This window comes from Onychomys torridus, chromosome 14, assembly GCF_903995425.1.
Source record: "Onychomys torridus chromosome 14, mOncTor1.1, whole genome shotgun sequence".
NCBI lineage: Eukaryota > Metazoa > Chordata > Mammalia > Rodentia > Cricetidae > Onychomys > Onychomys torridus.
This window is the reverse complement of record NC_050456.1, coordinates 49,749,702-49,777,389: the sequence shown is the minus strand read 5'-3', so window position 1 is coordinate 49,777,389 and position 27,688 is coordinate 49,749,702. Positions and strand designations below refer to the sequence as shown.

The 27,688-nt window shown below is 42.2% G+C and overlaps 1 protein-coding gene and 1 pseudogene across 3 annotated transcripts in view; one reads left to right on the top strand and one right to left on the bottom strand.

Moving 5' to 3' along the window:
* The window catches only part of Smoc1 (SPARC related modular calcium binding 1), a 166,227-nt gene that overhangs the window by 50,729 nt on the left and 87,810 nt on the right, over positions 1-27,688 (bottom strand). For all 3 annotated transcript variants that reach the window (XM_036206596.1, XM_036206598.1, XM_036206597.1), the window contains exon 4: positions 1,891-1,990. In XM_036206596.1, coding sequence (XP_036062489.1) covers positions 1,891-1,990 — 100 coding nt within the window. The remainder of the gene's footprint in view (positions 1-1,890; positions 1,991-27,688) is intronic.
* Positions 5,730-5,932, top strand: LOC118595967 (annotated as a pseudogene).

The following is a 27,688-nucleotide window of genomic DNA, read 5'->3' as shown; positions in this document are numbered from 1 at the left end:
ATGCATGTCGAGTGGGGTTTGTTTAACATCAATGTCACTGATAACCCAGACTGTTTTGAGATGAACTATGATTTCCAGGTTCCCTGGAACCAATCTTGACCGGGTTTTTATAAAACTCCACATTCATGTAACTCAAACATTCTGATGTCTGTCCCCCACTCATACACCCCCTCTTCTCACAAGCTCCATGCTCTGACCCATATCCAGTCACCAGGGCCAACTGAAAAGAAACCCCCTCTTACTGAAAATTCAATGATTGACATCCCTTGCTGGTCAGGGCAGGAAATCGGTGATTTTCCGTCTGCGTTAAGTAGAAAATTGTTGGCCCAATTGTACTGAATGGGCCAAACAGTCTGAGGCATGGAAACAATTTTCTAGACACAGCCTGTTCTTCAAGGAGGGGGCAACCTGCATGCTGGCCAAACATTTGCCCCATCTCTTCTGGGATACCACATGCACCCATCATCCAGACCTGGCTCTGTGGCACCTGCCTTCTCCTTAAAGCCCAATGCCACATGTGCAGGGAAAAACTTACTCCATAGAAAGACCTCTGTGGAGATCCTGCCCACAAAAGAAAACTTTCCTAGCCCATCTTATACTCCTTCTCTATACACTAGTTCTCTAAGGATTTTGTTATCTTATCCCGCAGGGGGCTTGTGTCTAATGCATTTGTTTGCTTTAAATGAAGTGTTCCAGGTCATTTGCAAGGAGGGCCAAGTCCTGCCCCTCCTCACCCTAACCCAATTAAGGTTTCCAGTTTCTGTGTAAACCACAAATAAAGTAAACTTCCCTTCTGGCCTGTAAGTTTTGATCCCTAACATACATTCTTACATACCTTCTTATGACCCATGCCACTTACTTTCCTTTTTAAACAGAAGGGCCAGTTTTGTTTTGTTTTAAAGAGAACCAATTTTATTTTACAAATTTAAAAACCAGGGAAAAGTTAACATAGACTGAAGACCTTTGGAAGCAGGTTTTAGCATAACATTTTATTTTTTTGCTTGCACTAAAAATTGGGTATAAGTAAAAACGCAACCCTATACACAGTGGACGGGTTGAGACTGGCTGTTTTGTGGGAGACTTTAAGGGAGTTACTAATGAGGGGAAACATGGGGCTTGTGGAAATCTATACCCCACAATCCCACAAAACTGACCTAATGGCAAACTCTGTAAGCTTACAAAGTTGGGAGTAGAAAAACATAATCTTTGCTATGGATAAAAACCCAATGGATCGTTATCAAACTTGTCTAATTATCAGAAAAGCTTCATAAAAACAAAGGATTTCAGGTCCATTCTAGATCTAGTACCTACTAGTCAGAATATTCAAGGAAAAGCTTTGACACTTGGAGTCTTTTTAATCTCCCAGGCACTACAGATGACCAGCCAGACATACGGTTCACTGTTAAAACAGCCTTCCACTGTTGTTCGTTACCATACTCAAGGATGGCAAAAATATAGGAGAGAAGCCTATACTCTCTCTCTTTGCCAGTGTCCATGACAGACATCACTAATCAATCACTGAAGCCTTTGGTGTTGAACTCTCATGCAACTTTAAAATCAATACCAATAACGCACTTCAAGGCCCACTACAGGCAGCAAACAACAACAAAATCCTAGATGTAGGCCATCTCACATCTAAGGGACTGTATGTAACCAATGCTTAGGAATGGAGCACAGACCAGAAACATAAACTCAAGACATACACATATGCAGTCACTGATGCAGTCTTCATCAAGCTGACTACGGAGCACGTGTAGAGTGGAACCCTTCTGACCTGGAAAGGGGTTCGTTTACCACACCACCCTTTAAAGGCTTGCCTGTAAGATTCAGAGCCCAACCAGCAAGTCTCTCTCCAAGCCTGCTCATTCCTCCCACCCTTTCCTACGGTACCTGAACATACAGGAGTTTTATTCTGCACAGAAGAGCCACTGATGGGCTTCCCATCTGGGGTGACACACCAGCAGTACCCCGTGTAAGTATGGCACTGCACCTGTTCAGAGAAGTGGACAAGGAGGAGAATCGTGAGTCTTGGGTCACATTCAATCATCCCTCGTCCCTTTTCCAGGCATCTGGACATAAGAAAATCTCCTTGCACCTCCCACTCCCACATCTGTCCCAGGACGCCTCTCACAAGTAGAACAGTCAGCTGAACCCAGCCTCGATGTCATGATTGCTTTATGACCCCTGTGTACAACCACAGCGATTACCTGCTTCTCTCTTATGACTCCAAACACTGAACATCTGATAGCCTATAGGGAAATGTCCACTGTGGTTATCCTGTGATGTATTACTCCAACAGCTGTACTTTTCCCCCAGAGCTGGCATATGCTCCCATCCAACTATAAAACAGTCTGTGCTGCAAACTAATTCAGCAAGTATCTGTGGAAATGTCCCCACTAGGGATTGACAGGACCCTTCTTGAACAAGTAGAGACAAATGCTAAGTTTTTCTCATAAGCAACATAGTGACATAAGCCATATAAGCCTGCCTGGTGAGAACACTGCTCTCCTGAGACAAGGCCAGAGCCCCCTTGGGCCTGCAGGATCTTCTGCTAGAAGCCCAGCCGTACCACAGGGTGGTCCTCAAGCCTGCAGGATCAGAGCTGGCTGTCTGGGAATGGTTAATTAAAGTGAGGCTTTCTTTTAATCTTCCAGAGTAGCTTTCTTTCTCCCCTAATAGCTGTTACCTTACCCACCTTCTCCCACCCTACCCACTGCCCTCTTCCCATCTGTTTTCTCTGCAGAATTAAAACTCTTCAATGGTTCGCTTTTGGACTCAAGATAAAGATTAAACTAATTTCCATGATATTTAAAGGTCCCCAACAATCTGTCCCTGCCCATCCTCCTGGTGTCATTTTCACACCCAAGGCTCCACAAACACCCTCCACTTTGGCCACAGGGAGCCCTTTGGTGTCCCCAAACGCAGCCTCATTTCTCTTGGTTCTGAGCCTTTGCTGGCCCCAACCATCCAGTTTATCCACAAACCATCTCAGGCCACCTATTCTCAACTTCTCCTAATCCTTCTGCTCCTCTTCATGATACACCTTCTCCCCAAAGCCAGTCTCAGTTTTTCCAAACCCTTCCCCAAATTCAGAACCCTTCCCACGGCAAGCTAGAGAGCTTGAGCTGTTGTTGACCGGACAGGCCCATCTTGCCACTCTAGATTATAACTTCAAGGACAGCAAAGTAATTATTTCAGAGTCCCCAGAATCTAGTATAATACTGACATCTATTGCAGGTGACTGATGGGTTGAATGAAAGCATGGATTCTCATATTCCCTCCATTCTTGTTCTCCCATCGACTCTAAAATGCAACATTAATTTAAAAAGCCATATCGCATTAAGTGTATATCTCAATGACAAGATGTGTGCCAATGGCAAAGATATTAAAGTGTGAAAAAATGTGCCTCTTGGGATCAAGGACATATTGGAATTGAGGCCAGGCAGTAACTGCATACAAATTGAGCAGAGAGGTATAGAAAGAGACAGTGAAAAGAGCAATCTGGCAGCCTGGGTGGGAGCCAGAAGTTATCACAAAGGCAAAAAAGGCTATGGAAAGTATTGTACTCTTGTGTGGGTGTCAAAAACAGTCATTTACTCCTCCCCCAGGCAAGTTGTTTCACCCTGAGTCTGTCCATAGATATCAGGGTAGAATCAAACAGTCTCTTATTCCTTCCGGTAACATGGTTGCTGTCAAATAGAGCACTCACTCACATCTCTGCAAGGACATTAGTGCACAGAACCCGAGCCACACTTGGCTCCTTCTTCACCTTATAACACAGTGACACCCAAGATGCTCACCCACCATCAACATCCCAGGCTTGGTAGCACTACTTCCCAATGCAGTTAACGTTGGAATAGAATGAAATCAAGACAGGCGAGGGATTGAATCCTAGTCTAGCCAATTACAGCTAAGGCGCATTGTTGAGCCTCCTCTATATACTGTGGATAATAACTGTCTAAGCTGGAGGGCCCTGGTGAGGTAGTCTTACACCTGGCATGTGGTGAAGGCTGGTATGGAGTGGTCATAGAAGTGATTTTGTTCTCAGTTATACCAATACCATCTGCCAGGTGTCTCCCCACAGGCCAGACCTCCTCTAGTAACCTCCACAGGTGTGGGCAAAAAGCGCCTCAGGAAACTTGGCTTCACCTGCAGATCACATAAGCCCTGCAGGGGATGCTTCCTAGAGCTCATTCCTATCCAGAGGGAGCATTTAAATGGGCCTAATGGGATCTGGCTGGCTGCTTTCTCCACTTTGGCCAATAGTCACCTCTGGGGAACTGTCCCAAGGGCTCAGTTGCCAAGCTGACTCACTCCTAAACCCTGGAAGCCCACTGCTGAGGCCCTTACATAGGGCCTGTGCACCAGGCAACATCCAAGGCTCTCCTCAGGCCGGATATCATAGTCGAGCACACACCAGAGAACCAAGCAGTTGCTCCTTTCCCAGGGTATACACAGAGTTCTGCCTAAGGTTACCAGGGCAGAACGGAACACATGAATAAAAGCAAAGGCCGGAGCTTTGTTTCAGGGGACACAATCTGACCTTGGGGCCCAAGGGTCCACTGGCCACATTCTCGCTCAGTATGTCCATTGTCTCCCTGTGTGCACATGGGCACAGCCAGCCAGCCCCTTAGCCAGGCCCACAGAACCAAACACAACTCCTTTCTCCCCAGGGTCCTCAGCTTTTTCTTCCAACCACACTACAAGGAAAAGACACAATCTTCATGCTGGGAGCTGCTTCCAAATTCCATAAAACTGAAACCAAATGAGGAATTGCTGCCCCGTTCCTTTGAGGCCTTGGGCATGCCTGATCCACCCAGCTGTGTTAAAAGGAAGAGGCAGGAGGGAACAGAAGAGAACACAGGGACTCTAGTGGGGTCTCAGATTGGGAGAATTGTTGGCATGGCTAAGCAAGAACTCTTTGCTAAAGGAACCCTAAGGAGATCACCCACGATCCAAACTGAGAGATTATAAGTTGCCTAGGAGTGTTTTTTAATGATGTTGGCAGAAAAGAAGCTACAGGAAGGCCATCTGCAGCTATTGCATCTGTCTAAGCCTCAGATACAGCTGCATTTATTTTAAAGGGGGGAGATAACAGTAATAACGCCCATCTCGGTTGTTGGAAGAGCTGATGAGGTAAAATGAATGAAGCACGGGTATCAGCAGATAAGGACCAGTGGACCTTAGCTGTTTCAGGCTGCGTGGTTAAAGAGCTTTCCATGTAAGCAGCAAATGTGGAAACCAGAGTTCTGAGCCCCAACCCTCATGTCCATAGCGGAGAGGGCAGCCCGCCTGTATTCCAAGCACTCTGAAAGCAGACCCAGGGAATTCCGGGGCAAACCCACTAGCTAGACTAGTTGTATCTGTGAACTCTAGGTTCAAGTGAGAGACTCTGATTCAGGGAATAAAATGGAGAAGTGACCAAAGACTCCCAACATCAATGGCAGCTAATCTACACACAAACACACACACAAACACACACACACAGGCAAACAGGCATACATGTTGCACATACAGACATAAAAAGACGAAATACTTAGCTGTTTATTCCTATGTTTAATGTACATATGCAAAGTACCTGTTCATTTTAAAAGGCCAGAACCAAACTGATGAGAACCAAAGGGCACACTCTGACCAGCCTGTGGAAAATGAAGCACCTGAAATCAGCAAAGTTTGAGAAAGTTTGGGCGGAGAAGGAAGTTTATTTTATATAGAAATAGTTGTTGTGTATCGCTTCTCGGCCTTTTGGCTAAGATCAAGTGTAGTATCTGTTCTTATCAGTTTAATAGTTGTTGTGATGCATTCAGTCACTCTCTTGGCAAGTCCTTGATAGGAGAATCATTTATGCAAATTTTTCAATATTTAGTAACAGCTCAGGAAATGAGAATATCCTGTTCCAGAGAAACACAGCTCCTGGAAGAGAAGCAGTCACATACAAGTTCTATGGGACCAATGAGTTAGCAAGACACAATCAGAGCACAGAGTGCGCCTGGTTTAGCTCCCCTTGAAAACTTATCATTTAACTCAATAACTAATACTCTCTGTTTCTTGAGAATCTCTAATTGGCCAAGTCCTGGCCTTTAGTGAATTATATGCCCAGGCCAAGAGGAATTGACAAGGCAAGTGGCCATTTCCAATATCTTGTCACTTGTCAAACTCAGGGCTGTCCCAGCCCCACAAGTCAGGAAAATGGCTCCCATCCCACTCTAGAGCATCCTGCAGGGGCTGAAGTGTCAACTGGAGGGTCCTCCTTTGGAGACAGTGTACACCATCCGAAAGAAGGATACTTTGTGCTTCTACTGCCGGGTCCTGTAGGATATAATTGGTGTTCCTCCAGCTCCTTTAAAACACTGTGCTCCTAGATAAACAAGCTCTATCTCTGACTCATATGCTTTAATATCATTGGCAAAAAGTCCTTTTACATAAACTGGCCAGGGGTATATTGCAGTTCAACCTCCATCCAAATTAAGACAAATCTGAAATTATTTTAAGCCTGCTAATCATCAACATTAGTCCAACTCCTGACCACCCGGTGAGAATGTAGGAGGCCAGCATTTCCAGCAAAGGTAAATGAGTGGCCAGTGGGTAGAGAAAACACCAGCTCACGGGAACAAGTGGGAGGAGAGTGTGGAGAAAAAACAGAGAGGCAGATGGCAACCATCACCCATGGGTGCCAAGCCTCAAATGAAAAATACCGCCTTCTACTTTGACAATAGCCCCTCAGTCCCTAGTGGTCTCTGCATTACCTCATTTGGGCCTCAAAGTTACTCTCTTTGGAAAGTCCTTCATGGGAGAATTATTTATGTAAATTTTGTAACTAGTTAGTAACAGCCCAGGAAATTAGAACTCTGATATCCCAGTCTTCATAACATTTCAGAAACCACAGAACTGGAAAAACCTTGGAGTTCACCACTCTAACCCAAACATTTTACAAGTGAGAATACAAAGAGGCTCAAAGATAAAGATGTGTGGTCCCCATCCCTACTCCAATCTAGGGGGAGAAGGATAAAGGAGGTGTTTACAGATGGTAATGTCTGAGGGACCTGAGTCTTTTTGCCTTGTTCTTTGGGCAGGGAGGCAGACAGGGATGATTATTCTCACACGGAGGATGGCTGGACAGGAGCATCTCCCTCCAGTATGGATGACAGGAATTTTATAGAGGTTGGGTAATACCTAGGGGCTTATGATGTCTAAGCTAGGGTTACTATTGCTGTGATGGAACACTATGACCAAAAGCAACTTGGGGAAGAAATGGTTTATTTGGTTTACATACCCCAAGCCACAGTTCATGAGGGAAGCCAAGGTAGGGAGGGACTCAAACTAGGCAGGAACCTGGAGGCAGGAGCTGATGCAGTGGCCATGGAGGAGTGCTGCTGACTGGCCTGCTCCTCAGGGCTTGCTTAGGTAGCTTTCTTATAGAACCCACGTGCCCAAGGTTGACACTATCCACAACAGACTGCCCTCCCCTATCAATCATTAATTGAGAAAATACTCTGTAGGCCTACCTATGGCCCAACCTTACAGAGATATTTTCTAGCTGAGGCTCCCTCCTCTCAGATGACTATAGCTTGTGGCCAGTTGACATAAAACTAGCCAACACACATAACCGCTGGCCACCAGCCCTTTCTTTGGAACCTTCTCAGGAGAGTGGGACCTCACCATCCAGAGAAGCCTTTGCTGTTGATCTTTCTGCCCTGCTTCCTAACACACACACATCTCTGGGAAACCTGTACCTATTCCCTCTGCCTCCAGCAAAAACAGGAGATCGCTGCCAGTGCCTGTCCTCCTGCCTTGCGGGTGGAGGGGGGGGGGGGGGTGATGAACGTGGCTACTGTGGAATGTGAATAAGAACTATCAGAGACAAAGGTACTCTCTGGTCAAGTGACTTGTGAAATATTGGATAAACTGAGTCAAGAGACTTTGCCACTGTACAATTCCTCCTAGTCTTAACTTGGTGGATAATTAATTCTTCTGTACGAGGAAGATCAAGTTTGTAGCAATTCCTAAGTGTCTTAAACCACAGGCTGCCCCTCTGGTCTCTGAGGCACCAGTGTTCTCAGCAACCTGCTCTGCATTATCAGCAGCCAGAGCAGTGTGATGGACCATGAGCCTTGGCTGTATGCCTTTGTTTTGCCTAAATCCTACCTTCGTACACTCTGGATATTAGGTTATCATTGGGTTCTCATCTTGTGATGATGTGATTGCTGTGGTGGATACAAGTGTCTTCTACTAAGAAATAGTTGAACTGAATACAGAAAGTGTGTGCAAATTTCCCAACTCACTTTTGACAGTGGAAATATGACTGCTTTTCCTTTTAATCTGCCTGTTGGTCCAAATCGCTTAGCATTTTACTCTCTGAGCTCCATCCAGCAAACAAGGCACCACCTAGTAGGTTGCCAAGAAGACCAAAATACTGCCCCCCACCCTGTGTGCCATATAAAGCACCTAGCACAGAGTCGGTGTTGGGGATGTGCTCAGCTCATGTCCATTTGGTCCTATTCCCTCCCCTTTGATGAGAGAGAAGTAGACCATAGCCTCAAAGCACAGCTATTCCTTGGCTGTAGACATTGTCTCTGACTCTATGCCAAACCCAGGGAGGATTATCTGTTGGGGAAGGAGGAATTTCCCTTTCAGAGTATTTACCTCATCCACCAGAATTTAAGAGAAGCAGCAGAGAGGGTGGTTCTTAACTTCAAAGTCCTTCCAAATATGGGAGTCATTGCTGACCACATGTTTAGTGAGTTGATGATATGTCAAGGCTGCCTACATGACATAAGTTAGAGCCCCTGCTCACCCCCAAGTTTCTGAAATCCTGTCTAGTTTGAGGGGAGGTGCTTTATCAGAAGGGCCATGACAGATGGGATTCAGAAGAAAAAGACATGAGAAAAGAGACATAAATCCCTACAGCATGGAAATGGATGGTGGAATTAAGGACGTTTTCCAGGGCAAACAAGAATATTTGTTGACTAATGTCACAAGATATAATGGTGCCCATCTTCAAATATCTCTGTGGAAAGTGGGATTTCTTTGGATTCCGTAAGTCCCGTAGACAGAAGTGGAGTTGTGTACCAGAAATTATAGACAGAGAGCCTCCAAATCAATACAAAGGGCCTGCCTGTGAAGGCCACTCCACTTGAGAGCAGCTCAACACACATTACAAATTTTGTCACTGAGGGAATAAAAATTCCTGTGGCAGGTGTCAATCAAGCAGAAGATGGATTGCTGCTTGGTGAATATAAATGGAATGGAGCCATGAGGTAGGGGTTGGAGGGAGGGAAAGAAGACAACACAGACACCTCTGTGGTCTCTTTTATCTGAAAAGATCCAGAATTCTTGCTGCTTAGAAAGGGTGTGGATTTATAACCAACACTTGGTTGAAACTGTTGAGACTGCTCTTCCTGGTCTATAATGAAGACTCTTTCTAGGTGCATTTCCAGAAAGTTCAAACACATCTCTTCTGCACACATACAAAAATATTTTCTAAAACAGCCCACTGGAAGTTCAAGGACCCAAGAAACTTCACACTTCCTATTCTGGCTCCTCTGTGTGGTGCCCAGAATGGCCCACATTTTGTAAATGGCCAATATATACCTTTTACTCATTTAAATTCTGTTGCATTTAGCAGGGAAATATCGAAAATGTTTACGCATTTCCAAAATAACCAAGAGGAAAGTCTCTCATATGTAAAGGCTTTGTTAAGGCCAGAACTGAACCATCTGGCTGGTGATAGGTCAAAGGTGAGCTGCAAAAGTGAGAGATCTTTCATTATACTCATGGCTGACTTGACTTTCAATTAAATTTACTCACCTTCCCACTTGGTGCCTGTTTTTCTGACCTTTCTCTACTTTAATTCTAGTCCCTTCCATTTTGCAAGTTTACCCAATCTGGAGGGTCGCCTGTCTTGACATAGTCTATGAGCTCACAGTAAAGTGGAAACATCCCTAAATGTGTGTGTGAGAGACGATGGCTTTACCTAGAACGTTCTTGAGTGAGTGCCATGTGCCTACTCTGTGTGTATCTAGCCACCTCACTGAACATTAGCTGCTATCTCATGAAGTTCTAAGAGCTGAAATCTAACTCCTCTGACGTCATCAGTTTAACCCCCTTTCTCAGCCCCTGATGATAGCTCCATATCCCTGTGGGATGTGCATGGGGTCTCTGTCTGCCAGTGTCCCAGGATGAGAAGTTAAGGACTTTTGTTCTCCCCTATTTTGAGTCAGAATATTCATAAATATGGATATAAGCACATATACATTCGAGAGAGAGAGAGAAAGAGGAGAGAGACCTCACCTCTGGGTGACCTCTAGGGCTATACCAAAGGCTATTGTCATTTACAGACAAAGATGTGACAATGTCTCTCATACAGCCCTTCGTCCATCTCTTTCCCTCCTACTCTTGGTTCTTCTCGCCTCTGTACTACACATCTCTGGTTTCAACGATTATCCCTCACGTGACATGATTTTGTGGCTTTACCCTCCCTGGGTTGTGCTCTTGAGTGTGCCCTAGTTTGGCAACAATGTGGAGGCAGCGTGGAGTTGTGCTTGGAGCCAGGCCACTTCAGTGGGAGTAATGACTGACTCGACCACTTGCAGGCTGCATGACCCTAAGCAAACTACATGGCTTCTCCGAGTGTCAGGTTCCACGTCCCTAAGCAGGACTGTAAGAGCATCTGCCTCGTGGGTTGTAGTGAGGATGGAATAAGTTGCTGTGTTAGGTATATAACACAGTCTGGCACAGTGTAACTGCAATGTGACTAAGACAATGGTACTATCATTGATGGTGGTTGCTGCTGTCTGAAGAAGAAATGAAAGTAGAGAGAGACTAAGGACTCCTATCACAGAGCCTCTGCTCCCCTACAGGCACTAGGAAAGCTAGAGAAGCAGATCCATCTTCCTCTTGCTCCCAATCCAGCCCCTTACAGAAGAACAGCTGAATATTCCTCCCAGAGCTACTACCTACTTTTGCTTGCACAACAGACAAGAGATAGGAAAGAACTCCCCAGTAACTCTGGGGAGCTCTGATTGCCAGACAGAGAGCACCCAACCCCTGCCTGCTTGATAATCTGAAAGAGGATGCATCACAGCTATCTAGTGGGTGATCAGCCAGGTTTGGTGAGGAGGACAGGGCAGAGCCTGGAGCAGGCAGGTCCCACAGAACAAAGTGGACACAGTGCTCCAGCACCATGCATGCTCCACCTCCTTGGCCTCTCTCTGCATAACGCTGTTCTGACAGGTGATAAGGAATGCCAGTTCTCCACTGAAAAGATGAGGGTGGTGGCTTCTACCCCATGTGGAAGATTGGGCAAGCCCTTGTTACACAAGAACAGATCAGACACTGTTCTCGTCACCACTTACAAATGTCAGTGTATTGCCCCCATAGGTATGTAACTTAGATGGCTCTCCCACTACAAGCTATGTGCCACCTAGACATCATACATGAAGACGAAAGATAGACTGCCGTCAGAAAGCTGGCTGCTACTGCTTCTCAGGGAAGCCCCACCTTCGGCGTCTTCTCAGATCTCCATGGACTAATGACCTTAGTAAGAAGAGTATATATGCCAGTGTAGGAAGAGGAGTTGCCACAAGTGCCATGCTCTACCTGAACAGGCTACAGTCTGTCTGTCTTAGTTTCTATTGCTGTGATGAAATGCCAAGACCAAAATCAACTTGTAACTCCCAGGTCCCATTCCGTCACTGAGGAAAGTCAGGGTAGAAACTCAAGGCAGGAACCTAGAGTCGGGGACTCAAGCAGACGCCACAGAGGAGTAGTGCTTACGAGACTGCACTCCTGGCTTGCTCAGCCTGCTTTCTTATAGCTCCTAGAACTACCAGCTCAGGGGTTACACAGCCTGCTAGGGAGCTGGGCCCTCCCATATCAAGCATCCGTCAAGAAAATGAACCACAGACTTGTCCACAGAATAATGTGTAGGGCCTTTTTCTCATAGACATCCCTCTTCCCAAATGATACTAGCTTGTGTCAGGTTGACATTAAACTAGCCAGAACAATGTCCCTCAAAGGCACCAAGGCTCACTGTAACCAAAACACTTTCTAATGTAAATAGACATTTCTGCTGGTAGATTCAAAGAAGAAATAATTAGCTTAACAAGACTGAGCTCTCTTAAAAGGTATCACAAGCCTCAAGGTTGGTGCCCCCTGCCCTAATTTGCCTGCCTATCTATCTATCTATCTACCTACCTATCTATCTATCTATCTGTATTCCCAGATGCTTCCCTTCCCTTGGAAATACTAGCCCAAGAACACTGGTATCGCCAAAGGATCTTGGACCACAGCATCGGCTACAAGTTTCAGAGCATCCCCCAGCCTAGATGCACAGGCCTGGGGTGAGCAGCTGGGATCAAGCCTACACAGGGTGCAGAACACTCATCTCACCCTCACTTGCAAAGGAAGGAGAATGTCTCAAAGGTCACTACAGCTGACACAACACCAAACACGAAGATCAACAAAACAGAAGCCGGGAGCCAGAAACAAAGCCTCTCGTTTCTGGTCAGCTGATTTTTGACAAGGACCACAAGGTGACTGAAGAGAGAACAACAGTCTTTTCACTAAGTGATCCTGAGGTTGGTGAACACACAGATGCAGGATAGTGAGGCTGGATCCCACCTCCCACCTCCCACCCACAAACTTAGAAGAGATCAGAGACCTAGATGTAAGAGCCAAGGTCATAAAACTCGTAGACGACAACAGAAGAGTAAGTCTTTGTTACCTTGAATTAGGAAATGGCTTCAAAGTTATCACAACAAAAGCATATGCAGAAGAGAAAGAAAGGAGGAAAGAAGGAAGGAAGGAGGGAGGGAGGGGAAGAAAGGACTGAGGCAGGAAGGAAGGCAGGAAGGAAGGAAGTCGGTCAATTAAACTTAGGTTTTATACACAGAGTGTATAAATAACTCTTACAACTCAGCACTAAAAAGACAACTCAACTGAGAAATGGGAAAAGGAACCAAACAGATATTATATATATATATATAAAACTGAAGAGACTCAGCACTAGTTACTAGGGGAAATCAAGAGCATAATAAGACACCAAGTCATAAGGGAGAGTGAGGGTGTCAAGTACAGGCCAAGAAGTGGAGAAGTGGAGCCCCTCATGTGTTGGTGATGGGATGTGAAATGGTTTGGCCACCATAGAAAACACCCTGGTGATTCCTCAACAGCATGAAGAAGAGGAAGTGAAGGACCCAACAATTCTATTTTTAGGTATGTACCAAGATTGCTAAAGGCACATGTCATATAAACAGGCATGCCAATGTACACAACTGGGTTATTTATAACCTCCCAAAAGTCAAAATTCTTCAAATGTTCGTGTACTGCTAAATGAATAAAGAAAATGGAGTACAGCCACATGATCAACTATTACCAGATAATAAAAAGGAACGAAGACCCAACTCATGTTACAACATGAATGGACCCTAAAGACAATGTGCTGGCTAAAAGAAACCATTCACAAAAGACCAAACATTATATGAATTGTCCAGAATATGATCATTATAGAAATCTAAGGTAAATTAGTGGCTGTTGAGGGCTGAGGAGAGGGCTCTTGCAGAGAGTGGCTGTTAATGGGCACAGGACTGCTTCTTGGGTGATGAAGATGTTCTGGCACTAGATGGTGGCAATTGTTGTGGAACCCTGTGAATGCACTAGCAATCATTCAGTTGTGTGTTTCAAAGAGAAAGCTTTATGGTGGGCAAACTGTACCTCAATAGAGCTTTTCCTTAAAGAACAATAATAGGAAGTGAGACTACAGATCACCTCACCAACCTCTAGACTATCCCAACTCTCTTAAGTTACAACTCATCAATTTGAGAGCTAAAGTAAGGGACAACTAACAGTTGCTTAGTGGCAACTATGATACACATGTACACATTATTTGTGTATAATACTTGGTTTCTTAGAACAAAAGCAATACAACAACAAAAAAAAAAAATACACTTAAAACAAGTTGTAGGAAGCCTTAACCATAAATGCCATAAATGTTCATATTATAACCATTACAATTTGCTCATTGGACATTTAACCAAAAAGAAAAGCAACAATTTGCCTCACACTAGGACCTCTTACCATTTGTACCATCTAGAAATAAAGGATAGATTTAAATTTTTTTAGCAGTGGGAGGGAAGGAGGGAGGGAGGGTAAGAGAGAGAGAGACTCAAAGAGCTAGCTTACAGACACACTCTGTTCTTACCACGAAGCTACAGCATTGCTACACATGATCTGAGAAGAAATCCTCAAGGTTCCTCTTTGCAAGATCTCAGCACATCAGTACAAAAGGCCATTGCCTTCAGACTCTTGGGACCTCTAGACTCATCAAAGAGTGCATAAACCAGGGCTGGAAAGATGGTTCAGCCATTAAGATCACTTGTTCTTTCCAAGAGCTCAGATTTGGTTCCCAGAATCCAAATGACTGCTTTTATCCAGCCATAACCTTGGTCTCAAAGGATCCAACACTCTCTTCTGACCTTTAAGGGCACCAGGCATGCATGTGATGCACACACATACATGTGAACAAAATATTCATATACATCTTTTAAAAATTAAGATTAGACAAACCCTGTTCACAAGGAGGCTAATTACTCCAGACTGCCAGTGTTTAATCAACCCAGGTAAACAAAGGCTCACAGTGCATGTAATGGATTGATACCTCCAATAGGCTCTAAGAATCTGAAAGATGGGAGGCCACATGGTAAAGTAAAGTGTTCCTGGAATGAACTGGTCCTGCAGCAGGTCTCTAGGAAGAATGCTGTGTACAGTGGAGGTGGCTCAGGGAGCTAACAAGGAGGAAAACCTCTAGGTCCTCAAGTGTTGGATCTTCTGGTGTTTTAAGAAATCACAAGGGAACCTGCAGTTTGTCAAAAAGCCACATGATTTTCCCTTTGGATTTCCAACTTCAGAATAAAGCAACCACTGAGAAGAAAGTATAACTCCTGGGACGCCTGTTTTCAGAAAAAGTCAATATACACACTTACTTAGCTTATATATGCACCGATGGGAGGAGCAGTAGTTAGAATGAGTGGAGAATGGGGAAAGTAGTCTCTGAGGTCCCAAGAGTCTGAAGGCAATGGCCTTTTGTACTGATGTGCTGAGATCTTGCAAAGAGGAACCTTGAGGATTTCTTCTCAGAAATTTATCAAGAAAAATTGTTCCTGGAACAAGGGGTTCAAAGGTGAGAAATATAACACATCACTTCACCTAGAAGCAGCATAATGCAAGGTTTTCTTGCTCAACGATATTAGAAATGTAATCAACACAAAAATTAAACGGCTTTGCAACTATACCTGATAATTGCCACTAACCGCCACATTCCTGTTGAATATTTATGGAAAGCAATTTGGGATGTTCATGTTAAATGGCTTAAAGAGCAAATGTTCTAGACCGGGGGGGGGTGTGTAGCTCAACTGGTGGAGTTCTTGCCTAGCATGTCTACATCCTAAGTTTGATCCCCAGGGCCTCATAAAATGGGTGTGATGGAAAATGCCTGTAATCTCAGCACGCCACTCCTGATGTGGATGCAAGAGATTCAGTAGTTCCAGGTCATCCATTCAATGTCATCCTCAGGTAAATTGCCAGTTCCAGGCCCAGCCTGGGCTACATAAGATCCTGACTCAAAAAACAAACAAACAGAGAAATAAACAAACAACAACAGCAAAACAAACAGACCCAGAACTACCAGAAAGAATTTTCCCAACACAACAGAACTGCGCAGAACGCACAGGCTACAAAGACCAGCTGCTCCCATTTTCTTCTCTCACCCACACCCAGCACTGAGAAGGGCCCGGCACCTTCACCCAGCAACTCCTTACACTGAGCAACAACCCGCTCAGTAAGTCTTCCTGTTTTCTTCATTCTCTATAACTTAACCTCCACTCTTGCATAAGTGTCTCATGATGCTTTTGTTTTTGTCTATTCATTGTTCAGTCAGGTTTTAGGAAACATGCTGAGTATGCTTCTCCACCCAGGCTACCACAAGGCACTCTTTACTATATATTCACCCATATCTCTTAGACTTCCCCTCTTTTCTTGACATCTCGTCTTCTTTCTTGTATCTTTATGTCCTCCTCATTTTACTTCTTAATATAACCTCACATAGATCTAACAAACTCTAAAACAGAGACCCTTACAGTATTCCAGCTTTCTCCTCCTAGCTACTCTACCCACCTATTCTTTTTTCAAAGTTGATTTAACACTTAACCGCTGGTCTCACTCATTTTACTTCCATCCCAACCCTAATCTCATTAACTAAAACCCAAGACTACTCCCTGCTACCCTTAGTTGTTTATCCTCCAACAGGATAAACAAATGTTGGCTACTACAACATTTGCAGAGAGGTAATATCCAGCTACTATGGTTGCTCTCAGTTACTATTCTATCTAGGGAACAATATAGAGTTCACAGCAGGCACCTTGAGCTCCTGAACTCAGGAAACTATTTTCTGAGCTACATTATCAAGTCTACCAAATCCAAGTCCCAACTGAACATTACAAATACTTCAACTTAAAGAATATAGCTGATTTAAGCCAGGCAGTGGTGGCACATGCCTTTAATCCCAGCACTCGGGAGGTAGAGGCAGGTGGATTTCTGTGAGTTCAAGGCCAGTCTGGGCTACAGAGTGAGTTCCAAGAAAGGCTCAAAGCTATGCAGAGAAACCCTTTCTCAAAAAAAAAAAAAAAAAAAAAAAAAAAAAAAAAAAAAAAAAAAGAATATAGCTGTTTTTTTTTAAAAAATGCAGTGAAATACCCCCAAATATGTAAATCCAAACACAATAACATAAGAAACACACAAAAAATGCCATAGAATAACTCTTCCAAAAACTACTAACCCTATAGTGATTGCATATAGTAAGAGTGAGGTGAATGAAATCCTGGGCAGCGAACTCAAAATAATGACTACCAGTAGAGAAATCAAAGGGGAAATAAGCTCATGATCAAGGACACAAGCAAATTTGCCAGAATGAGGGAAAGATGTCCATCCAGATATGGGAGGCATTTAAGACGCCAAACAGGCAAGACCAGAAAATAGACTCCCCTCATTAGATTATAATTAAAACACTAGATATACAGAACAAAGAACGCAGTGAGAGGGAAACGCCAAGCGACACAGAAAGGCGGCCTGTGGGAACAGCTCCAGATTACTCAGCTGAAACTGGAAAGGACAGAAGGGCTTGGAATGATGAATTTCAAGTTCTGAAAGACAACAGCCAACCCAGCCTACTATACCCAGCAAAGTTGTCTGTCATAATTGAAGAAAAATTTAAAGTTTTCCATGATTAAAAAAATAGATTTAAAGGAATTAATGACACTCAGCTAGCTCTACATAAAATGCTTGACTCTTTTAAAAGAGTGGAAAGAAAAACAAACCCATTCATGAGGCCATGGGAAAGAAGAAACCACACTAGAATAATAGCTAAGCTAGGGACAAAGAGGTAAAGACCAAACACTGCAAAATCGACAAAATGACAAAAAAAAATTAATGCACACTATTAAGTAATAAAACTGAATATCAATAGCCTGAATCCCCCATCAATACACACAGACTAGTAGATGGGATTTTTAAAAATGAGAATTATCTGCTTGCTGTCTCCAAGAAGTGGATCCTACCATAAAAGACAGGTAATACGTTAGGGTTAAAGGGTGGAAAAAGATATTTCCAGTAAATGGCCTTAAGAAACAGGTAGGTGTTATTATTCTACTTGAAAAAAAAAAAATAGGCTTTGAAAAGAAAAGGTCACTTCACACTAATTAAGGGAACATCCATCAGGAGGGCACTGCAATTAAACACTTTTGTCCAGAACACAGAATACCCAGTTTCATAAAACAAATACTATTCCACGTAGTCACAAATTAATCCAAGCACAGTGGTAGCAGGTGACTTCAATACCCCAACTCTCTCCAATTGGCAGGTCTTCTCAACAATAACAAATGAGAAATCTATTAATTAAATGACATCATAGATTAAATGGACTTGCAGACATCTATAGAACATTCCATCTAAACACTAGAAATAACACACTTTCCTTGGCAGCCCATGGAACTTTCTCCAAAATAGATCGCAAAGCAAGACTTACTAACAAGCACAACCCTAGAGCATACACAAACTCACAGAAACTAAACGACACACTGTTGAATGAGGAAGGGGGTCTTTGAAGAAATCCAGAGGAAAATGTTTAAATTCCTAGAGTCAAGTGAAAATGAAACCACAGTACACCAAAGTCTACGGGACACAATGCAAACAGCCCAGGAGGAAAGTTCAAAGCTCTAAGAGCCTACATTAAGAAATCAGGTGTTGGATAAGGCCACTCAGTCCTTAGGTATACATAAAGACGCTCTTTATACCTAGAGCGGTAGCTCTCAACCTGTGGGTCATGACCCCACAATGGTCACATATCACATATCCTGCATATCATATATTTACATTACAAGTCATAACAGCAGTAAAATTGCAGTGATAAAGTAGCAACAAAATAATTTTGTGGCTGGGAGTCACCACAACATGAGGAACTGTATTCAAGGGTCGCAGCATTAGGGAGGGTGAGAGCCATTAGATAAGGGGAAGAAAGGCCTTAAGAGAGTAGAGATAATATAGCACAGGGGGACAAATGGAGAAAGGAAAAGGAAAGGAAAGGAAAAGGGGTTTAAGCATGAACTCTAAGGATGTTTGAGAAAGCCAATCAGAAACCTACTATTTTATAAGCTTTATACATATAACTATATATATTTAATATATTAATCAATACATTTTTAATTGGAGTTACCCCACATAGAGGATTCTGTTCATCCCAAAAGCCATAGGCTGACAAATAGAAATCTCAGTGCCAGATGTGGAATACCTTCCCTCCAGTTGTGGACAGAGGTGTCCCAAACCCCAAAATCAGAAGATAGAAAGAAACCATTAAGATCAGGGCAGCAGTTAACAAAACGAAAACAAACATAGCAAAGACAAACTCAAAGACTCAGTGAAATAAAGTTCTTTCTCTGACAATATAAACAACATTGACAGACTCTTAGCCAAACTAAGCAAAAGAAAGAAAGAGAAAACACAAATTAATAAAATTAGAGATGAGAAGGGAACTATGACAACAGATACCATTGAAATTCAGGAAATGTTTAGATCTTATCTTAAAAACATATTCCACTAAACTGGAAAATGTAAAGGAAACAGATTAATCTCTAGGTGTCTATTAAATAACCGAATGAAACCAAGATAAGATGAGCAGTTTCAACAGATCTATAATAGGAATTGAGATTGGAGCAGTAATGAAAAATCTCCCAACTGAAAAAGCCCAGGTCCAGATGGATTCACTGGTGAGTATTACTAGACCTTCACAGAACTAACACCAATACTTCTCAAACTATTCCATAAAACTGGAAAGGAAGAAACACTGCTAAACCCTTTTTACAAAGCTAGTATTGCCTTGGTACCAAAAGCATGTAAGAATGAAGAAGGAAAAAAAGGAAGAAAGAAAATTATAATTTCCCTAATGAACACTGATGCAAAAATTCTTAACAAAATGCCTGAAACTTAGATTATTCCCCATGATCAATTGGCTTTATTCTAGAGATATAAAGATGATTTGAATATATGTAATGTCAATAAATGTTATAAGTTTCATATGTGAACCCAAGGACAGATAGCATATGATCATCTCAACAGACATGGAAAAACTTCTGACAAAAACCCAACATCCCTTCTAAAAGTCCTGAAGAAACTCAGAATAGAAGGAATTTAACTCAACATAATAAAAGCTACAGATGACAAACCTATGGCCAACTTTATCTTAAATGGAAAAAAACTCAAAGCATTTCCACTAAAATCAGAAATAAGTCCACTTTCTCTGATCTTATTTGATGCAGTATTGGAGTCTTAGCTAAAACAACAAGGCAAGGAAAAGCAAATATAGAGATACAAATAAGAAAGGAAGAAGTTGGAGCAGATGATGGTGTGATCCTACACTTAAAAGATCCTAAAGACTCAGCCAGAAAACTCTTAGAACCAATGAATAGTTCAGGGAAATGTCAGGATACAAAATTAACCTGCAAGAAGCAGTGGCTTTTCTATGTACTAGTGACAAACATTCCAAGAAAGAAGTAAGGAAATAATTTCATTTGTAATGGTTTCAAAAAATTAATGAGGAATAAAACCTAAACAAGGTGTAAAAGATCTCTACAATGAAACCTTTAAAACACTAAAGAAAGAACTTGAGGAAGACACTAGAAGGTAAGAAGGCCTCCATGTTCACGGATTAGTAGAATCAATATTTTGAAAATGGCCATCCTACCCAAAAGCAAGCTACACATCCAATGCAATCCAATCAAAATTCTCCTGCACTTTTTCACTATCTGAAAGTTCAAACACACAAAAGACCCCAGACTGTGAAAGCAATTCTGTTTAAAAATAATACTGCTGGAGGAGTCGCCATATCCAATTTCAAGTTATTCGACAGAGCCATGGTAATAAAAACAGCATGGTACTGGCACAAAAAAAAAAAAAAAAAAAAAAAGACACATAGAGCAACAAAATCGAGAGAGGACCCAAGATCAGGACCATGCAACTATAGCCACTTGATTTTTAGTATAGATGTCAAACATACATAAGAGAAAAGACAGCATCCTCCAACAAAAGGTTCTAAGAAAACTAGATACATAGCTGAAGAAATGGAATCCACCTATACGTCTATCAGCATTGGTTGGATAATGCAAATGTAGTACATATCCACAATGTAATTTCATTCTGCCATTACAAAAAAAAATTTTCAATCTACAGGGAAAATGGGAGGAAATGGAAAACAGTATACAAAGTGTGGTAACCTAGACCCAGAAAGCCAAATGCTGCATGTTTTCATTCACATGTAGCTTTGAATATTTAGATTCGCGTGTTGAGCCTGGAGTGTCTGTAGAGGTCAGAAAACCAGAAAGGGCCCTGACAAGGAGGGAAGAGAAGGAAGTAGTCTTAAGACAGGGAAGAGATAATAGAAACTGCGTGGTATAAGAGCAGCTGAAACTAGAGAGGTGCTTGGCAGTTAGAGCGAGCACCTGCTGCTCTTGTAGGTCTTGGTTCAGTTCTCAGCCCCACTTGAAGGTTTACAATGGTCTATAAACCCAGTTCCAGGGTATCCAGTACCCTTTTTTGGCTTCTGAGGGCACTAGCTATGCACAGAGTACTGATATAGACATAACAGAATGAAAGGGTAGATTAAGGATCTTACTTCTAAAGAGTAACAACTTGTTTAAAATGTTTTACATTGGTATAGATTTTAGTCCATTGATACAAACTTAAAGTTAATTTTGTTATACTGTGTGTATATTTCTACTTGTGTTTAAGGTATTATGTTTGTATAGCTCATTTTAAATTATAATGAATAATTAAAAATAGATTAATAATTAGTCATCTATGATAATCATACTCGTAGCCATGTTAGTTAAGTCTTATAGGTATACATAGAAATATTTCAGATAGATAGGTAATCTTCAAATAGTTCAAAGACCTACAGAATATGGCATTTAAAATATTTTTAAAATTTAGACTTTCTGGACAGTGAGACATGTCTGCTCCTGGCAACAACAATTTACTTCAGAGAGGAGGATAGGCATTGAAGACACTTCATATCTTATCTTCACCTTGGCAAAAATAGCCATTTGGGCAAGAAACTGTTCTTGCCTGGACTGCTTGATCAACTGGACATGCAGGACCCATAGAAAGGTGACCACTAAACTTTGCTTGACAAAATGGTCCTTCAGGTTCCTGCTTCGCAGAGGAAACTGCCAGATATTCTACAAGACACTGAGAAAATTGACCAAGAGACTCTAGCCCTGTGGGCTGAAGACAAATGCCCCAACTTTACAAAGGAACATTAGGTGACTGTCCAGGCTGCCAGCTGTCTCTGTCTACCCTGCAAGACTCCCGAAAGTTGCTTGCATCCTTCTCCCGGTTCTCAGATAATATTATATCCTTCTGAGGTCTTTGATGTGGTTGAAGACTAGATAATTATAATTTTCTCAGTTATGATAAAAGATAAGTTAGATATAAAACCTTAAACTCACAAATATAAGATAGATAGGATATCTTCTTTAATATTGTAACTATAATTCTTGCTTGATAATTGTTTTGTTATCTGTAATTTTACTATGTGAAAGTTAACCTTCCTTTTTTAACAAAAAAAGAAAAGAGGAAGTGTTGTGGATATCACTCTGTATAAATAAAATGCTGATTGGCCAGTAGCCAGGCAGGAAGTATAGGTGGGACAAGCAGAGAAGAGAATTCTAGGAAGAGGAAGGCGAGGGGGAGAGACACTGCCAGCCGCTGCCATGAGAAGCAACATGTAAAGACACCAGTAAGCCACAAGCCACGTGACAAAGTCTAGATTAATAGAAATGGGCTAAATATAAGAGTAAGAGCTAGACAAGGATAGGCCTGAGCTAATGGCCAAGCAGTTTAAATAATATAAATGTCTGTGTGTTTATTATATAAGTGGGTTGTTGGACTAATAGGCTTGGCAGGGGCTGGAGAGAAGCTCTCCAACTACAGAGTACACTTACATACATGCAGGTAAAACATTAACACGCGTAAAATACTTTTTAAAGCTCTTGGGGGGAAAGACTGGAAGTTACAGGCTTAGGCAGGGATAGGTGTAGGGGTAGGAGCTGGGGAGATGAGGGAGTATTAGGGTGGGTGAACCAAAACTAAGATGTATGAAAGAGCCTATGGAAACCCACTACTTTGCAAGGCAGTTTTATATATTAGGAATTTGAACTAAGATACTCTTGCATACATGGACAATGTTTTCTCCCAGTTTTTAAATGAAAATCTCAGTGCCATTCATGGGATACTTTCCTAGTTGTTGGTCAGGGAAACCTCAGAATCCCCCAAAACAACACAGGCTATGTCATTGCTCTTGATATCTCATCAAAATAGGATGAATAGAACTTCTTTTGGTCCAGTACATGCCTTCTAAAGATGTAGATTCCCGGTTTACCAGGATTCACGATACCTTGCTTTATACAATGGAATAAAATGTAGTGACTTTTTGAACTAAACAAAAACATATATAACTTAACTAATAGCAACCCCACAGTTTAATTAAAGAAAATGTTATAAAATAACATGAATTATGGTACTATTTTTTTTTCCCTAAATAATAAGTAACTACTCTATTGCTGACTTATTTTTATTGCAGAGCACAGAGAAATCAATCCGGAGCTGACCCGGAAACTTCCTCACTGTTGGCTAGCTTTCATGGTGCTGAAAGCTGCTATGTTGTTTGCTGAGACAGAAAAGCCATCCATAGACTTACCCAACAGTGAGCCATGTGTGCTACAGTATCAGCCTGCCAGACAAGACGTGCCCACTGGTGTAATAGTGGCATGAAGGTTCAGAGGGTAACCAACGGCTTTCTGGTTGGATTTGAGGCCTGCTTCACAGAAGGGAATTCATGTCTAATACTGTAAACAAGTTCAAATTTCATGGCTTGGGAGAACATAAACCTTAGGAAGGAAATCAACTACTATTGTTTTGCTAAAAAGACATGTTGTCAATATTCCTTCTAAATAATTGTCTTTATACCCACAGATTAGAGCTTCTCTCAGCCTTGGTCAGAGAAAATTCTTTTTGCAGTGAGCATCGCTCAAGGCAGGGGTCCATAATGGATCAACTGTCTGGAATAAGTGACTGGTAAGTGGTTATCCCTAAATGGGACATCTATACCAATCCCCACAAGATTCAGGGAACACTATGGAAGAGGGGGAAGAGAGAATGTAAGATCCAGAGGGTGGGGAGGAGGCTGTGAAATGCTGCTGTCTGAACATGATATGGCCATTGCACTCATAAACCTAGAAAAGCTGTTGCTGTCTGCATAAGATCAAGCCAGTGGATAATACCAGCATAGATGGGGGAGGGGTTCATGAGGCACCATCCTTAATGGAGGAGCTATTGGCAATTGATGGCTGTTAGGAGTCAGTTCTCTTTAGAGGTATGGGCACTAGTAGGTTGCCCATGCTCATGCAGATAACACCAATTGGATTCAGTGGTTTATAGGGGGTGGGGGCAGACAGGCATGAAGGTGGGAGTGACCATGTTGATGGATCTAAGAGGAGCATTGAGGTGGATATGGTCAAGACACATTGTGTGTGTGTGTGTGTGTGTGTGTGTGTGTGTGTGTGTATGTGTATGTGTGTGTGTGTGTGTGTGTGTGTGTGTGTGTGTAAAATTCTCAAAGAACAAAGAAAAATATTTATAAATAAGACAAAATACATCTTCTTTTGGCCTAGTACATACATCTTATTCCTGATTTTTCAGGATTCATCCTTTTATACAAAGAAATAAAAATGTAGCAGTTTTTAAGAGACAAGCCACATGCAACTTAAGTAAAAGTAAGCCTACAATATAATTAAAGAAAGGTTATAAAATAACATGTATTATTGAACTGCTCTGTCCTAAACAATGATAAATTACTACATACACAAAGAGATCCAGAGGGTCACAGACTGAACAGTTTCTATTTTAGGAGGATGAGATCTCTCATTTTATCTTCCTGCCCTATATATTTCTATATCATCAGTTTCAGAGTCTAATAAGTGTTCTTTTAAAAATGCCATTTTTTTAGAAAAGAATTAAACATTCTTTTATAAAATAACTATAAAAGAATTCTTTTAGAAAATGATTAAACATTCATGCATATACACATATGTAAAGTAAGCCTCTACAACACATATTTTAGTGCCCACATGATGTGCTCTGCCATAATTTGTTTAGACAAGTCTCTCTCTTATTAAATATTTAGGTCAGTTCCAATTTTTGCTAAAACAAAATTGGAAATCCTTTGTTACTAAACGTTTTCATGTATTTAAAATTATTTCCTTGGGAAATTTTTTAATGAAAATAAAATTATTCCCTTGGAATAAATTCCTAGAAGTAAAATTACAAGTTCCAAATGTGAATTCATTAAGACTGTTGACCCTATTGCCAAAGTAACAATTACAAAACAGGTGTCAGTTGACTTTCCCAGTAGCAGTACAGGGGTAAACCATTTCCCTCCATCCAACCCTGAACGCCACCATCTTCTCCTATTGTTTGTTACAAGTTTGACAAGCAAAATGATCCATCCATCATTTGTGTATCTGTATGTGTGTGTGTGTGTGTGTGTGTGTGTGTGTGTGTGTGTGTGTGTGTGAGAGAGAGAGAGAGAGAGAGAGAGAGAGAGAGAGAGAGAGAGAGAGAGTGAGTCAGGCCGGTGTTGTTCTTCAGATGATGTGCTGGCTAGTTTTATGTCAACTTGACACAAGCTAAAGTCATCTGAGAGGAGGAACCTCTACTGAGAAAACGTCTCCATAAGATCAGGCTGTAGGCAAGCCTATAGGTAAATTTTCTTAATTACTGATTGATTCAGGAGGGCTTGGGCCATTGTGGGTGTTGCCATCCCTAGGGTCTATAAGAAGCAGAATGAGCAAGCGGTGAGGAACAAGCCAGTAAGCAGCACCCCTTCATGGCCTCTGCATCATCTCCTGCCTCCAGGTTCCTGTCCTGTTTGAGTTCCTGTCCTGGTTTCCTTCTATGATGAACAGTGCTATAGAAGTGTAAGCCAAATAAACCCTTTCCTCCCCAGGTTGCTTTGGTCATGGTGTTTCTTCACAGCAATGAAACCCTAATTAAGACAGATGTCTTCTGCCTTGTTTTTTGAGACAGGGTCCTTTGTTGGCCAGAATCTTGCTGAGTACGTTGGGCTGGCCTGCCAGCGAGTCTTAAGGATCCTTCCATCTCTACCTCCCCAGGGCTAGGATTACAAGCACACTACCACATCCAGCTTTTTATATGGGTCCTTGGGAGCAAACTCAGGTCCTCACGCTCTCAAGGCAAGTGCATCACTCACGGAGCTGTCTCCCTAATACCATCATCATTTTGACTTATATAATTTCATACATATTAATAATTTTAATTCTACAATTTAATGAGTAGAGAAGAGTGCATCATTTATATTCATATTCGCCTATTGGCCTTTTTCTTTGGTGGTACCAGGGACGGAACCCAGGGCCTGGTGCATGGTGCAAATGCCCTGTCACCATGCTACATCCCCAGCCTCAATTATAGGCTAATGTCTTACCACTTATGCCCTCCTTTTTGGTATCACTTAACCACATTTTACTATGTTTTTCCCCCTTCCAAACTGTTAAGAGATATCTATATAAGATCAGCTCTTTGTCATTAATGTTAGTATCTGTTATTTGCTTTCAGCTTAAGGTGTTTAAAATCAAATTTTTAAATGTGTGTTCGTTTGCTCATTAACAAAATGCATCCTGAGTTATAGTCAATAGACTCACAAGTGAGCTTTTGAAACATGAATTTCCAGCTACACACACACAATCTTCAAGCAGTTACTTTGTCCCGTGTCTTGCTATCTTTTCTGCACAAGGCAGGGGTCACATTTTTTAATCCCTCATAGCAACCAGCACATAGCCCAAAACACAGTAGAGCTCAAAGCGCCTGCCTGCCTGGAATAAAAAGATATTGTGTCTGGAGATCTGCTTTGAAGAAACTCAGTTTGGGATGGGAGATGAAAATGGGGTAAAGATGAAACAGAATTGGCCACGTGTCAATCATTGTTGAAAGTGGTGATGGGTACATGGAGCTTATTGTACTATTATGCCTACTCTTTTGTACTTTCTTAAAATTTCCATAATCAAAGGGGTTTTTTTTAATGTGTGTTTGATTGATTGGGCAACAAGAGAGGGAACTTCTGGGATAACAATGGTGGTGAAAATGAAATACATATGCATCAAGGCAGCTTCTGCACAAAAACATCCTGAGCCGCGAAGTTAATCAGGTCGAGTAAAAACTCCTTCTAGCTTAGTGACCTCAAACTGCTACTCACCCGCTCTGAAACTCAGCTTTTCATTATACAAAGGCATTAGTAACTATGTAGAAGAGGTTACAGTGAAGACCAGTGAGTGTAAAACTCTGGGCTGGCACCAGCACACTCAACAGTGACCATCATCGTCATTTGGTGATGAATGACGCTTGGCAAACTCCCACCAGTACTTCCTGATGCTGGCAGTTCAACTCTGATGATCTACTGACTAGCTGTCCACCAAGCTGAGCCAGCCTGAACCGTGGACACATGGCAGCGCTTAGCCTGTCACACGAGCAAGGGATACCTGACAGCTGAGATCTCAGATCAACGGCTTGGGTGGTAGACAAACACTTGGCAGAGACCTTGGTAGGACAGATATTATGTCCCCGGTATCCAGAGAAGAAATAGACACCACCATCATGAAGGACAAAGCCTGTAGCAACTGACTTCACTCCAGTTCCCCAAAGAGCAGAACCCCACATCTCAACGATGCATTCAAGAAACCAGAGACAAAGCCCTTCCAAAATAGGTTTGAATTGTTGAACAAATACTGGCATTACCCCTGGGGGGGGGGGGTGAGAAGACTAAAAATACACCCGTGTCTGAGAGGGCTCAATAAAGTGCTTCAACCTTGCAAGCACAAGGTCCTAAGCTTGACCGCAGAACCCACATAAAAAGGCTAGACACAGTGACATCCCCTTGTGACTCCAGTGTTGTAGGGGCAGAAAGACAGGGCTTACAGGCCAGCCTAAGATAATTGGTGAGTTCCTGTTCAGTGAAAGACTCTGCCTCAAAATTCAAGGTGGATGTTTCCACAAAGAACACCACTTGAGGTTTCCT